General features: G+C 59.7%; 2 protein-coding genes across 6 annotated transcripts; one reads left to right on the plus strand and one right to left on the minus strand.

Moving 5' to 3' along the window:
- Positions 1-4,814, plus strand: TMEM175 (transmembrane protein 175). Its single transcript, XM_049789727.1, has 10 exons — positions 1-188; positions 276-314; positions 680-777; positions 1,035-1,086; positions 1,327-1,362; positions 1,893-1,976; positions 2,401-2,565; positions 3,235-3,313; positions 3,404-3,539; positions 3,959-4,814. The coding sequence occupies exons 1-10, from the start codon at positions 54-56 to the stop codon at positions 4,608-4,610; spliced, it is 1,476 nt and encodes a 491-aa protein (XP_049645684.1). The 5' UTR covers positions 1-53; the 3' UTR covers positions 4,611-4,814.
- DGKQ (diacylglycerol kinase theta) lies at positions 4,713-12,365 on the minus strand. Of its 5 annotated transcripts, XM_049789704.1 has the most exons (23): positions 12,125-12,365; positions 11,167-11,246; positions 10,975-11,074; positions 10,801-10,886; positions 10,567-10,692; positions 9,383-9,530; positions 9,232-9,297; positions 9,061-9,161; positions 8,827-8,984; positions 8,661-8,751; positions 8,525-8,579; positions 8,387-8,448; positions 8,122-8,272; positions 7,914-7,952; positions 7,506-7,621; positions 6,866-7,017; positions 6,418-6,566; positions 6,155-6,333; positions 5,962-6,062; positions 5,740-5,886; positions 5,545-5,656; positions 5,302-5,454; positions 4,713-5,227 (listed from the first exon to the last, which is right to left on the minus strand). In XM_049789704.1, exons 1-23 carry the CDS (start codon positions 12,363-12,365, stop codon positions 5,153-5,155), a joined length of 2,688 nt encoding a protein of 895 aa, XP_049645661.1. In that variant the 3' UTR covers positions 4,713-5,152. The 5 variants fall into 5 exon arrangements, with proteins under 5 accessions (XP_049645661.1, XP_049645659.1, XP_049645660.1 ...); XM_049789702.1 differs by having other exon boundaries at positions 6,155-6,566; XM_049789703.1 differs by having other exon boundaries at positions 8,525-8,751.
- Between the last annotated feature and the right edge of the window lie 78 nt (positions 12,366-12,443).

The following is a 12,443-nucleotide window of genomic DNA, read 5'->3' on the forward strand; positions in this document are numbered from 1 at the left end:
TAGGAGACGGACTCGTACCATGTTCTCACCTGTGCTTTCTCCCAGGCCCTGCCATGTCCATGCCTCAGCCAGAGCAGGAAGACCTGCCTGAAGGCAGGAAGGATGAGGAACCCGCGCAGGGCACGCAGCACTCCCAGCGTATGCTCAGCTTCAGCGATGCCTTGCTGTCCATCATTGCCACTGTCATGGTTTGTGAGCCCCTGCCTGGTGAGGGTGCAGGGGGAACCCTCCCACCCCAAGACCGACCTCAGCTCTCTTTGTGTCTTTGTGCCTAGATCTTGCCTGTGACCCACACGGATATCTCCCCAGAACAGGTATTCTGAGTCCCTCCGCTCTAGGCAGCCACTCAGGCCATAGGCGTCCTGTGTGAGCAGGATAGGACAGGACTAGAGTCAGGCCCAGGGCCCGTGACTGCAGGAACCAGCTCGAGCCCAGTACCAGTCCAGCACTGCCTTAGCCTCCCACAGGTTCTTGGCAACAAAACACTTCTTTTCCTCGTGGTGCTGGGAATCTACCCAGGTCTCTGCTGAACCAGCTATGCCTCAGAAGCTCCCAACACCAGTGACCTCATGGATTTGGGCCTGAAGTGGGAGCCCTGGGAGAGGCTGTGCAGGAGGAGCGAGAGGAACAGGGACTTTGCAGGGCAAGGCATGGCCACATCTGCTGCTTCTCTGCCCAGGAATTCAACAAGGGCATCCAGAAACTTCTAGCCACCAGGATAGCTGTGTACCTGATGACTTTCCTCATTGTCACTGTTGCCTGGGCAGCGCACACAAGGTCAGATCTCAGTGGGTGTGAGTGTGTCCCTGTTCCCTTGTAGCCTTCACTGTGTGGACTTGTGCACAGAGGCGAGGCTACCTACCTCCCAGCCCCCCAGAACTTGTTCCCAGGCCCTAGGGATCTCCTTGCACAACAGCCCGGGAGCCTGGGGACCTTCTTGCACAACAGCCCGGGAGCCTGGCCACTGGCTGGCTGGCACTGGAGTTCATGCTGGGGAGGTGCTGATGCCTGTGTGCTTGCTTCTTTCCTGCCAGGTTGTTCCAGCTAGTTGGGAAAATTGATGACACGCTCGCCCTCCTCAATCTGGTGAGTCTGGGTCTTACAAGGAGGATGGGATGAGGGAAGACAGTGATCGGGTCTGTTCCCCACAGGAGGATGGAGAGGGGAGACAAGGCGGAGGAGGCCAATGAGTCTGAGTCTTCCCCCATGGGGACATCAGTTAGGGGAAGATGGCGATAGCGGCTCTTCACTCCTTTTCCTACACATAGCACAGGCATCCTCTGGGGCAGGCCAGAGGGTGACACGGTATCTCTTCGCACCCCACAGGCCTGCATGATGACCATCACCTTCCTTCCCTTCACAGTGAGTATCTCCCACATCCTTTGCTGCTACCCACCCCCCACCCCCATGAGTGCTAAGAGGACAGAGGTTTCTGGCACTAAATGTTAGAGCCGGGGCAGAGAGATAGCATGGAGGTAAGGCGTTTGCCTTTCATGCGAAAGGTCATTGGTTTGAATCCCGGCATCCCATGTGGTCCCCCGAGCCTGCCAGGAGCGATTTCTGAGCATGGAGCCAGGAGTAACCCCTGAGCGCTGCCAGGTGTGACCCCAAAAAAAAATGCTAGGACCCAGGCAGGCCACACTGGGGTATCCTGGCTGGGAGGAAGAGGGGGTCTCATGGGGACAGTAGGGTCCTCCAAAGGCATCAGTACTCCAGCCGCATCCTGCAATTGGCCCTGGGCCCCCATAGCTCTGGTCTCTATGATCTGATTGGCATACAGCAACTGGCTCTGGCCTGGGCCCGAGGGTTCTAGAGGAGAAATTCGAGGACCAGAGGCACCCAGATGGGGCCCAGCCAGTCTGCACACCCCTCTCGTCTGTTCCGGGCTCTAGTTTTCCCTGATGGTGACCTTCCCTGATGTGCCCTTGGGAATCTTCCTGTTCTGCGTGTGTGTCATCGCCATCGGTGCTGTGCAGGTATTGGACACCTCTGTCTACGTGCTAGCAATGGGCATGCTCTTGCCTGGAGAGCCAGTTCTGGGCCCCTGAATGTGGTGCCTGGGATTGCATGTGCGGGCCAGTGGGCACATGAGTGGGTGTACATTTGTGTCCACCTGGGCCGGGCGGTGGCGCTCGAGGTAAGGTGCCTGCCTTACCTGCGCTAGCCTAGGAGACGGACCGCGGTTCGATCCCCCGGCGTCCCATATGGTCCCCCAAGCCAGGAGCGACTTCTGAGCGCATAGCCAGGAGTAACCCCTGAGCGTCACCGGGTGTGGCCCAAAAACAAAAAAAAAACAAAAACAAAAACATTTGTGTCCACCTGCATGCGTATGGTACATATGTAGGTGTATGGGCTTGTGTATTTCCGTGTTGTGCCAAGCATGCTGCCTCTGCCCACCAGGCACTGATCGTGGTGTACGCATTCTACTTTCCACACCTCCTGGACCCCCGGATCGGGTGTTCCGCCCACAGGGGTCTGTACCAGCGGCACATCCTGGGCATTGTGCTCCGTGGGCCTGCGCTGTGCTTGGCCGCTGCCTGCTTCTCCCTCTTCTTCTACCCGCTGGTGAGTGTGGCTCTTCTCCGGGCCAGAGAGCATCATGGACCTTTGGGGAGTAGGTGGCCCAGAAGCAAGGCTGAAGGGCAAGTGTGGACCCCTTTGGCCTTCATGTTGACTCATGGGGATCATTCCTTGAATACTGCAAAGAGCAGATCCAGGTCTGGTGTCTGTCAAGCAGGGCACTGGCTAAACTGGACATAACAAAAGAAGGGTCCAGGGCCAGAAATCGCAATGGATGGCTTGTGTGTGCAGGGGGCAAGCACGCAATATCGCCAGGGTGGGAGAGGAGGGTCAGGGAGGAGGGGCATGTCCATATCCTTTCTGGGTACCCTGGAAGAGATGGAGGAATTTGGGAACACTGGGTGAGGGGGGGGTGTTTATGAGCCTATAGTTGTATGAGCAACGTTGCCATGGTGGGCAGACACCCTGAGCGTGTTCTCCCCTCTCCTGAGGAAGGAGTACCCCAACACTACTCACTCCTGCGGAGACCCAGAGCCTTTCCATTCCTGGAGAGAGGGACCACCCTGCAGCTACCTGCAGAATGCTATGGGTCTCCCATGTACGGGCACCTCTGGGAGTGCCTGTGCGTGTTTGTTCTGCACTAGCCAGACAGGCTAGGAGCTCATGTGTCTGTTCATGTGTCTTCCCACTGACCTGCTCTGTCTCCCTCCACAGTCCTACCTGCTGATGGCCACCGTCATCTTCCTCCCCTATGTCAGCAAGGTCTCCAGCTGGTGCAAGGGCAGACTCATGGGTAGGCCCCGAGCCCCTGGTCCCTGAAAGTGAGCACCTGCTCCTATGTGGGCCAGCCCTAAGATAGGGGCCCGACCCATTCCTCTTACAGGCCCCAGGGAGCCTCTGGCCCCCAGCATGGAGCTGTTTACCTTCGACCTGCATGAGCCCCTCAGCAAGGAGCGCGTGGAGGCTTTCAGTGATGGTGTCTATGCAATCGTGGCCACACTGCTCATTCTGGACATCAGGTGAGGAGCTGGGCACTCTCTCTCTCTCTCTCCTGACCATCTCCATCGTGCAGGGCAGAGGGCTGCCATGTAACTTTGGTCTTCCTGGGTCATTCTCTCTTTTTCTCCCAGTGGCCTTTTCCTCTGTGGCGGGAGCCAATTGGGGAGGCCCAGATCCAGGGTTCCTTGGCAATCCCGTTGCTCAGGTACTGAGAGTTGGGGAGAGCCCCACTCCTGGGAAGCCCTGGAGGCAGCTAGTCTGCTTGGTGCCTGGGTAGAGCGGCCTGTAAGGAGGCAATAGGCACCTCTACCCCAGGGAGCATCCGAAATGGTGGTTTATGCCAGGCATGAGCCCAAGTGGGTATGAACAGGTCCAGGAAGCTCCATCTGACAAGAGGGGCCCTGGGCATGGTGGCTGAGCAGCTCTGTCTCTCTTTCAGTGAAGACAGCATCCCGGACCCCAGAGACGTGAAGGACAAGTTCCACGGTAGCCTGGTGGTGGCGCTGAGTGAGTTCAGCCCACGTTTTCTAGCCTACTTTGGCTCCTTTGCCACAGTGGGCTTGCTGTGGTCTGCCCACCACTCTTTGTTTCTGCATGTGCGCAGAGCAACACAGATCATGGGGCTGCTCAACACGCTAGCATTGGCCTTTGTGGGTGGCCTGCCATTGGCCTACCAGCAGACATCAGCCTTTGCCCGGCAGCCAAAAGACGAACTAGAGCGTGTACGCGTCAGCTGCGTCATTATCTTCTTTGCCAGCATCTTCCAGTTTGCTATCTGGACTGTGGCTCTGCTGCACCAGAGTGAGACACTGCAGCCGGCCACTCACTTTGGGGGCCGGGAGCACGCCTTCATGTTCGCCAAGCTGGCACTCTATCCTTGTGCTAGCCTCCTGGCCTTTGCATCTACCTGCTTCCTGAGCCGTTTCAGCACCACCATCTTCCATATCATGCAGCTGGCCATGCCCTTAGCCTTCCTGCTGCTGCGCCTGCTCGTGCGCCTGGCCCTGGCTGCCTTGCGGGCACTGCGGCCAGCCAGCCCCCGTGGTGAGGAAGACACGCACTCCCCACTGCTCCCTGGCCCCCACTTGTGAGTGGCTTCCTTCTTCGTCAAGAGACACTCTTGGGACCTGTCATTAAAAGGAGCTGGCCCCGGGCAGCATTTGGAGGTCCCCAGGCAGAGAACAAGGCATGAGGACAGCAAGACCAGGCTGTATTTATTCTGGACATTGCAGTGGGTGCGGTGGGGAATGGTCAGTCACAGGCCCGTCATTAATTACAGCACTAAGTCGGAAACAGCATGAGTGTGTGTGTGTGCAAAACACAGACGGGGCTAGTCACTATGATGCAACGTGAGGGTATGGGGAGCCAGTGATGGAGCCTTGTGGGGCATTGTCCCCTATGACCTCGGCACCTGTCCCATCACACCGCTGGGACCGTTTGGGGAGAGGTGCAGCCTCTGAGGGAAGTTGAGGCTGGATGGTCTCCATTGGGCAGAACACTCAGGATCAAACCTGGCCTGAGAGAGACAGGTACCAGGCTCAAAGGACAAGGCGTCCGGAGAGCAGAGCCTGGTGTCACCAGGCAAGGCCTAAGTGGGTCTGTCTAGCAGCAGCGAGTATTCGGCAGACGGCCTCTACTTGTCTCCGCTGGGGGCAGACACCTCATCGGCCTTCCTGGGCTTCTGCTTGGCCTTGCGCAACATGTGCACCTGGAGGATTAGGGGGGCTCAGACGGGTGGAAGGAGGCAGGTGCGTACCCCAGATTGGACGAGGCCTGGCCTACCTTGGGGCCTGCAGCTGAGATGATTATATGCCCGGGAGCCTGGATCCAGGGCTCACCGTCTACCTGCACAGCTGTGGCCTTGAGGAGGGTGACACGGAAGTAGGAGCCCTGGGCAATGCGGATGCCAGAGCGCAGCCCGCCCTGGACCTGGCCCTGGGAGGGGTGGGTGGCGTGGGAGAGCCAGCTCAGGGCTGTTGTACAGTCAGGAGAACCCCACCCGCCCCTGCTTCCCCCGCTGCTCACCATGTGAAGGACCCCTGTTACCCCCACCACCTCCAGCAACCCGTCATCCATGCGTGGCTTCTTGAATCTGGAGTCGTTGTCAGAACCCCACAGGTCAGCCCCCGAGCCCCAGCTGTGCCAAGGAGGGTGTGCAGTGAGCCAGGTGCGGAGGGCCAAACAGGTTTCTGGGGAGATCCCTAGCCTCCCATCCCGCACCTGGGAATGTTGATGAAGATGAGGCCCTCGAGGCTTGGCAATGTCACTTCCTGCTGCCCCACCTGCAGCCGCACCTCCTTGTGCAGGCCCCGTGAATGGTTCATCTTCTGCAGCCCAGCCCGCACATACATGCCTTTGTTGTGAAACCTAGGGGATAGGGCAGGGATAGTACACAGGGTCGGCCTGCAGCACCCCACAGGTGGGGCAGTAGGGCCTGGGTACCTGCTGGTGAACTTGCCCGGCTCCTCCTCACGTGCCTGGTGGAAGTCCAGGCTCAGCTCAGCATCAATGCCAATGCCACAGTAGTTGCTCATTTGCACAATCTGAGGGAGGTGGGGGGGGGAGTGTCCCTGTGAGCCCTGGGATGGCCCCAGCACTTCCCACCCGCAAAGGTAGTCCACTGCCCCAACTGCACTTTGGGAGGCTCGATATTGGCCACACTCGTCTCAGCACTGCTGTCCTGTTGAGCATCCAGCAGGATGGTCCAGCGGTCCACAAGCACGGCATCTGCCTCATCCACTGATAGCAGCACGGACAGTGGGTCCTCCCCACTGTAGCCAGGCCCCCAGCGGAGCACGCGGCCAAGGTCATTCCCTGGGAAACAGACAGGATCCGGGCTGACTCCTGGCCAAACATGGACAGAATGGAAGGGGATAACCCACACAGCCAATGACCCACCTGTGCCCAGGGGCAGGATGGCCACTGAAGGGTCAGGGCAGGCCAGACAGTGCCGCAACTCTTCCAGGGCAGCGAGCACCCAGCCCACAGTGCCATCCCCACCACACACCAGCACCCGGAAGCACGGTACCTGGGCGAACAGGTGGAACCTGGGGTGGGAGACAGGTCAGATCCTGCCACCAGCTCCAGATAAGGACAGCATAGCTTTCTGCAGCATCAAGCCACCAGATATGTCCCAGTTGCCCCTGGGGCTCTAAAATGTGTGTTCCTATGCAAGTATAGATGTGCTAGGCCCGCCTATACATGCGTGCTTGTGTAGATATCTGCATGTGCACCCGTGCAAATATGTTATGTGCTGGGCTCACCTGTGTGTGTGTGTGTGTGTGTGGACTCTAGTGTGTGGTGTGCGTGTGAGTGTACAGGCATCTGTCCTGGGCCCGCCACTCACCCAGGCACAGGCCCTCCATTGGTCAGGTCAAAGACTTGGTGAGGGTTTAGCAGTTTCCGGAAACTGGAGAGCAGGTCCCTGCCCTGCAGGCCTCCACTCTTGGGGTTCACGAACACGAGGAGGGGTCGGCAGCTTGGGGGTAGTTTCATGTGCTAACAGATGGAGCTGGGTTAGGGCTGGCTCCTGAGACTAAACACCTGCCCAACTGCTGTCTGGGCAGGGCCAGCCTCACTCACAAGCCCACCTGTGGCCCAGGGTGCCACTGACTCATGCCACTGATGGGAGTGTGGGAAGGAAGCAGTCCAGGCAGTCCAAGAAGCTCAACTGTGGGCATGCATGGCCATCAGGAAGAGTGGCCAGGCCTGTGGAGGACCACCACCCACCCACCCTGGTGGCCTGAACCAAGATGGAGTAGTGTTCTATGGGACCACTCTCAGCTGGCAAGCTGGGGGACAGGGACAGGACCTGTCACTGCCCAGGGAGACCCCAGGCTTCTGTCACCTGAAGCCCTGTAGAGAGCCTGTTCTGACATGGGTGATCTTTCAGGATATGTCCATCATCAGGGAGGACTCAGAGTGGCCAAGGCGGTCCAGGGCACAGCCAGGTTCACCTCCGACCTCAGAGGCCCCAGTCCACTCACCAGCACCTCTGGGAGCACCAAAGCATTCAGTGGGTGGCCACACACAGCTGTCTCCCTGACCAACATGTACAGACGCTCAGCCTCGGTAAAGCAGCTCACCTCCAGCACCACAGCACCTGCCAGGCAGGGGGCTCACAGAGGGGCCTCGCTTGTTCCCAGCTGGGGGACTGTGGGGCAGATAAGGGGCCCTCCCCCACCCACCCAGTGGCCCCGAGGGCATAGCTGGCCATGTGGAAACATGGCCTGGGACATCTTGGTCACCTCTCAGCAAAGCCAATACAATATGTTTCCCTGGCTCCTGGCTGTCCAGAGAGGAAGGCCAGGGCCCACCTACCTGGGGATGACCTTTAACCCGGAAGCAGGAAGGGCAGGGCTCTCCCACCTAACTGCAGGGCGGGGCAGGCTCACCTTGAGAGGAGTAGACGTGGCTCACGGACACCAGGCCAGCTGCCAAGGGTCTGAAGGTCATCACCGACCCCAACTCTCCCTCACCCTCTGCCACCATTTCTGCATCCCTTGAACCCCAACTCCCATAGGTACCCCACACTCCAGCCCCCCAGACCCTGCTGGAGCACCTTCACATAGCCCCTGACAGCAGGCCCGGTAGACCCCACACCTTTGGTGGCCAGAGCCTCTTCCAGCAGGTTTCGGTACTCCAGCAGGGAGAGGCCGCACGGCAGGCCACCAACGAACAGGGAGACCCGTGGGGCCGTAGTCCTGCTGTCGGCCACATAGAACCGCACCTGGTTCATCTGGTGCAGGGAAGCCTGTGGGTGGGGAGTGGGAGCTACTGAGGGAGTAGTGCAGGGCCCCACACGCATTAAAGCCACTATGGAGTGGGGCACTTGGGGCAGGCATGGCGGGGCCATCCAAGCACTCACCTGTCGGAGAGCTCGGAGCCGGTCGAGCAGGAGCTCACTATCAGCCAGGGGTGTCCGCTGGACTGCAGGGCAGGACACAGTAAGAACAAGACTGGGGGGCACCAGGAAAGGCAGTTCGGGGTGCATCAGGACACTCACCCTGCCTGCTATCCATGAGCACCTCCACCAGCTGGAAGCTCTGGGCACTCTGGGCCTGAGTTAGTAGGCAGTGGGGCATCAGGCCTGGTTTGGCACCTACCTCCCAGGGCCCCTCCAGTGAGCCACGAGCACCTACCTGGCACCCGAGCAACAGGAGTGCCTCCAGCACCGCAGACCCCACAGTGCTCTGCGGAGTCACACACACAGACACGTAGGACACACCCGGCCTGCGGGGAACATGCTTAGGACTGGCCTAGGCACCTCCTGGGTCTCCCAGATCCCAGCCCTGGGAGAAGCCTTACTGGAGCCAAGCAGGGTAGATATTCAGGACCTCCTGTGTGCGGGGCCAGGCCCGGAGGATCCATGTGGTTGGCACATCACCCTCTGAGGCCACCGGGAGTGGCTGTAGCTCGAAGTCCTCAGGGTCATCAGGGAGGTAGTAAGCCCGCAGAGCCGCCTCCTATGGGAGGACGGATGGTGCAGTCTTCAGGGCTCTGGGCCTCCCCAGGACACCCCACAGCCTGGCCACAGCTTACCACCAGCTCCTCACTCCTAGCCTGTCTTGGCACCACAATGACCCGGAAGTGGTTCCGCTGTACTGCATCATCACCGTCAAAGATCCTCAGGGTCTGCTTACCTGGGCCAAAGGATGTGGGTCAGGCTCCTCGGTGGGAGAGATGGAAAGGATGGGAGTAGGGGGTACTTACCAGACTCAGGAGCAAGCCCCTCTCTTGAAAGGCTGGTACTGCTGTCCTCGCCGTCCTCCCAATCACCTGGAGGGTCACAGAGGCTGTGCCTCAGGGGTCCTTCCTGCTTTATCCGGTCCTCTCAGATCCCCGCTCCCACCCACCCCCTCACCTGGCTCTGCTGGGTGCAAGATACGGAAACAGTGCATTTTGCTGAAGTTACTGGACAACAGACGTACGCAAGTGGGAGGCAGGGTCAAGGTGTGCAGTGGCCCAAAAGTACACTCATCAGCCAGCACTACCGCACATATGGAGTGTACCTGGGGGGCATAGGCAGGGATAGCCCAAGAGGGGCCAATCCAGGTCTGCAAACAGGAGCCCACATAACAGTTCCCAACATGCCCATGGATCCCAGGGTTGCAGTGGGATGCCCTAAGCCCAAAAAAAGAGGATGCAACCTCAAACATGGCAACCACCACGTCTGCTGCCCCCGCCCATCAGTAGTCCTAGAGCCTGACCCACAACCTTCTTCCCTCCCGCCCTTCTTTCGTTTTGGGGGGATCACACCAGCAGTGATCAGGAATTACTCCTGGCTCTGTGCTCAGAAATAGCTTTTGGCAGGTTTGGGGAATCATAGGATGCCGGGAATTGAATCCAGGTCGGTCCCAGGTTGGCAGCGTGCAAGGCAAACACCCTACCACTATGCTATAGTGCTATTGGCTTCTTTCTTTCCTCCCTCCCTTTCTTTCTTTTGTTCTTCCTTTCATACTTTCTTTTTCATTTTCCTCCAACCTTCATTCATCCTTCCTTAATTCCCTCTTTCCATTCTTCCTTTCCTTCCATTTGTTCTTCCTTATTTTTCATTTTCCTCCAACCTTTCTTCATCCTTCCTTCATTCCTCCTTTTCATTCTTTATTTCCTCCCATTTTTTCTTCCTTTCTTCTTAGTATTTTCTTTTTCTTTTTCTTTTTTTTTGTCTTGTTTTTGGGCTACACCCGACGGTGCTCAGAGGTTACTCCTGGCTATCTGCTCAGAAATAGCTCCCGGCAGGCAAGGGGGACCATATGGGACACTAGGATTTGAACCAACCACCTAAGGTCCTGTGTTGGCTGCTTGCAAGGCAAACACCGCTGTGCTATCTCTCTGGCCCCTCTTCTTAGTATTTTCTTTCATCCTTTCTTCCTTCTCTCCTTCCTTTCTTCCCTTCTTCCTAGAAGCCCACCTATATGCCCCCACTGACAAGCACCTTCCTAAGCATACCCCGCCTGCAAGCTCACCACTGACACGAACCCCCACCTACACACCCTCACTCCCAAATGACTCAGACCCTCACTCTCGACTGAGGCACATACTCACCTGCGTGCCACACCACTCACAGTGGATGCCAGCCAGCACATCGGAGGAGCCACATGTCTTCCTGCAGACTTGGCAGCGTGCACAGGAGGGTGGGTTCCCCTCCCGCCAGTGGTGGAGGTGTGTGTCCTGCCGAGGGCACCACCAGGGAGCATTGGTGGGGGGGCATGCAAGATCTGGGACCCGCTGAACCCCGCCCTCCCTTCTGCAGTGAGTGGGCAGGTGCCCCGCACTCACTTGGTCCCAGTGCCCATCGCAGTGGCACTGGCGGCAGTCGCTGCAGGCGAAGGGCACACAGTTGGGGTGAACGTGCAGCTCACACACTGAGAGGTGGTTGGGGTTAAAGCTCTGCTTGGGATGTGCCCAACACCCCCCTAGGAGGACCTCCCACAACCACAGCCCTGCAGGTACCTTCGCAGCGCAGAGAGGGCACCTCCAGGCCCCTTCGACACACTGCACAGAAGCGCCGCTTATACAGTCTGCGGGGTCCGAAGCAGTGTGCGACTGGAACCTATGGGAGCAGGGGGAAGAACAACTTGGGTGACCGCTTCTGGGGGACCAGGGCCCCACCCCTATTCCTTGGGTGCAGTGGGCCATACGCACGTAGACCAGGCGTGGTGCCAGGGTGGCACAGGGCATCTTCACCTGCTTCAGACACTTCTCATGGGACATGAAGTTGCATACTAGGGAAAGAATCTTCATGAGTGCCCAGCTCCCTGAACTGCCCCGCCCACCAGAACAACCCCAGCGGAGTGCCCAGCTCACCAGAGCAACCCACCAACCAGAACACCTCCACCACAGAGCCCCACCTGTTGGAACACCCTGCCCATCCAAACACACCCACAGGATCACCCTGCTTACCAGGGCAGCCCAGCAACCAGAACATTCCTACCAGATCACCCCATACACCACAGTGCCCGACCCACCGGAGAGTCGGGCCCAGCAGAACACCCACTGCAGGTGCCCTGACCACCAGAGCGCTGGCTAGGTCCTTGTCCCCAAAGGCCTCAGCACTCTGGTGGGAAACGGAAGAGGGCCAAGAGCCCGTGACTTCCCCGGGGGGCCCCACTGCAGGCAGACAGTGCCCGCTTTCCTCCCTGGTGCTGGGAGATAGCACCCATCACTGCACAGCCCACATCCACATCCGGAGTGCCACAGCCTTAGTGGGCCCTCGGCTAGCTGCACCCACGTCCACCCAGGCCCAGGGCACTGCACAGGGCTGTCCTCTATGGCAGCAGCGAGACACCTTACAGGCAAGAACCACCTGGTGGTGCCAGTCGGGCTGGCCAGGGTCAGGACCCCGTGCAGCAGGCCGAGGAAGGGGAGACTGGGCAGGGCTGGGCGAGGGCCAGGCGCCAGGGGCAGGAGCGCGCGGGCGGAGTGGGCAGGGAGGGCCGGGCAGCAGGAGGGTGGGGCGAGCTCCTGCCCCAGCTCGCCCGCCGAGCCGAAGACCCAGACAAGTCCAGGCGCGCGGGGGACCCCAGCCCTGGGCGCTCGGACGCGTGGCCAGCAGGGCTGGGCAGGGCAGGTCCAGGGGCAGGCGGGTCCGCGCGCGGCTCACCCTCGCAGAGGAAGCCGGCCAGCCCCCAGATGAAGTCGGAGCAGAGGTGGCAGAAGGTGGGCTTGGTGAGGGTCACCTTCCGGAATCGGTGTCCAGGCGCGTCGGGGCCCGGCGGCCTGGCCCGCGCCCGCCGGGGGGACGCGCCTCTGCCTCCGCCGCCGCCGCTCAGCTCCGGGCTGTCCAGGCGCGGGGCGTCGCTGCCAGGCCGGACCTGGGCCCCGGGCTCGGCCGCCGCTGCCATCCCCGGCCCGGACGACCCGGGCAGGGCAGCGCCGGGCCGAGCTGAGCCAGGGACAGGGACAGGCGCCCGACCTGTCCA

The sequence above is a fragment of the Suncus etruscus genome, chromosome 16 (assembly GCF_024139225.1).
Source record: "Suncus etruscus isolate mSunEtr1 chromosome 16, mSunEtr1.pri.cur, whole genome shotgun sequence".
Classification (NCBI taxonomy): domain Eukaryota; kingdom Metazoa; phylum Chordata; class Mammalia; order Eulipotyphla; family Soricidae; genus Suncus; species Suncus etruscus.

What these genes read in the sequence shown, in the direction of transcription:
- TMEM175 (XM_049789727.1), top strand. Translation starts at nt 54, where the DNA reads ATGTCCATGCCTCAGCCAGAGCAGGAAGACCTGCCTGAAGGCAGGAAG. An exon ending in CCCTCTTCTTCTACCCGCTG is followed by an intron (nt 2,566 to 3,234) that starts GTGAGTGTGGCT and finishes CTCCCTCCACAG; the next exon opens with TCCTACCTGCTGATGGCCAC. An exon ending in GTGCAAGGGCAGACTCATGG is followed by an intron (nt 3,314 to 3,403) that starts GTAGGCCCCGAG and finishes TTCCTCTTACAG; the next exon opens with GCCCCAGGGAGCCTCTGGCC.
- DGKQ (XM_049789700.1), bottom strand. Translation starts at nt 12,365, where the DNA reads ATGGCAGCGGCGGCCGAGCCCGGGGCCCAGGTCCGGCCTGGCAGCGAC. An exon ending in GGCCGGCTTCCTCTGCGAGG is followed by an intron (nt 11,247 to 12,124) that starts GTGAGCCGCGCG and finishes TTCTTTCCCTAG; the next exon opens with TATGCAACTTCATGTCCCAT. An exon ending in CCACGTCTACTCCTCTCAAG is followed by an intron (nt 7,622 to 7,913) that starts GTGAGCCTGCCC and finishes CCTGCCTGGCAG; the next exon opens with GTGCTGTGGTGCTGGAGGTG.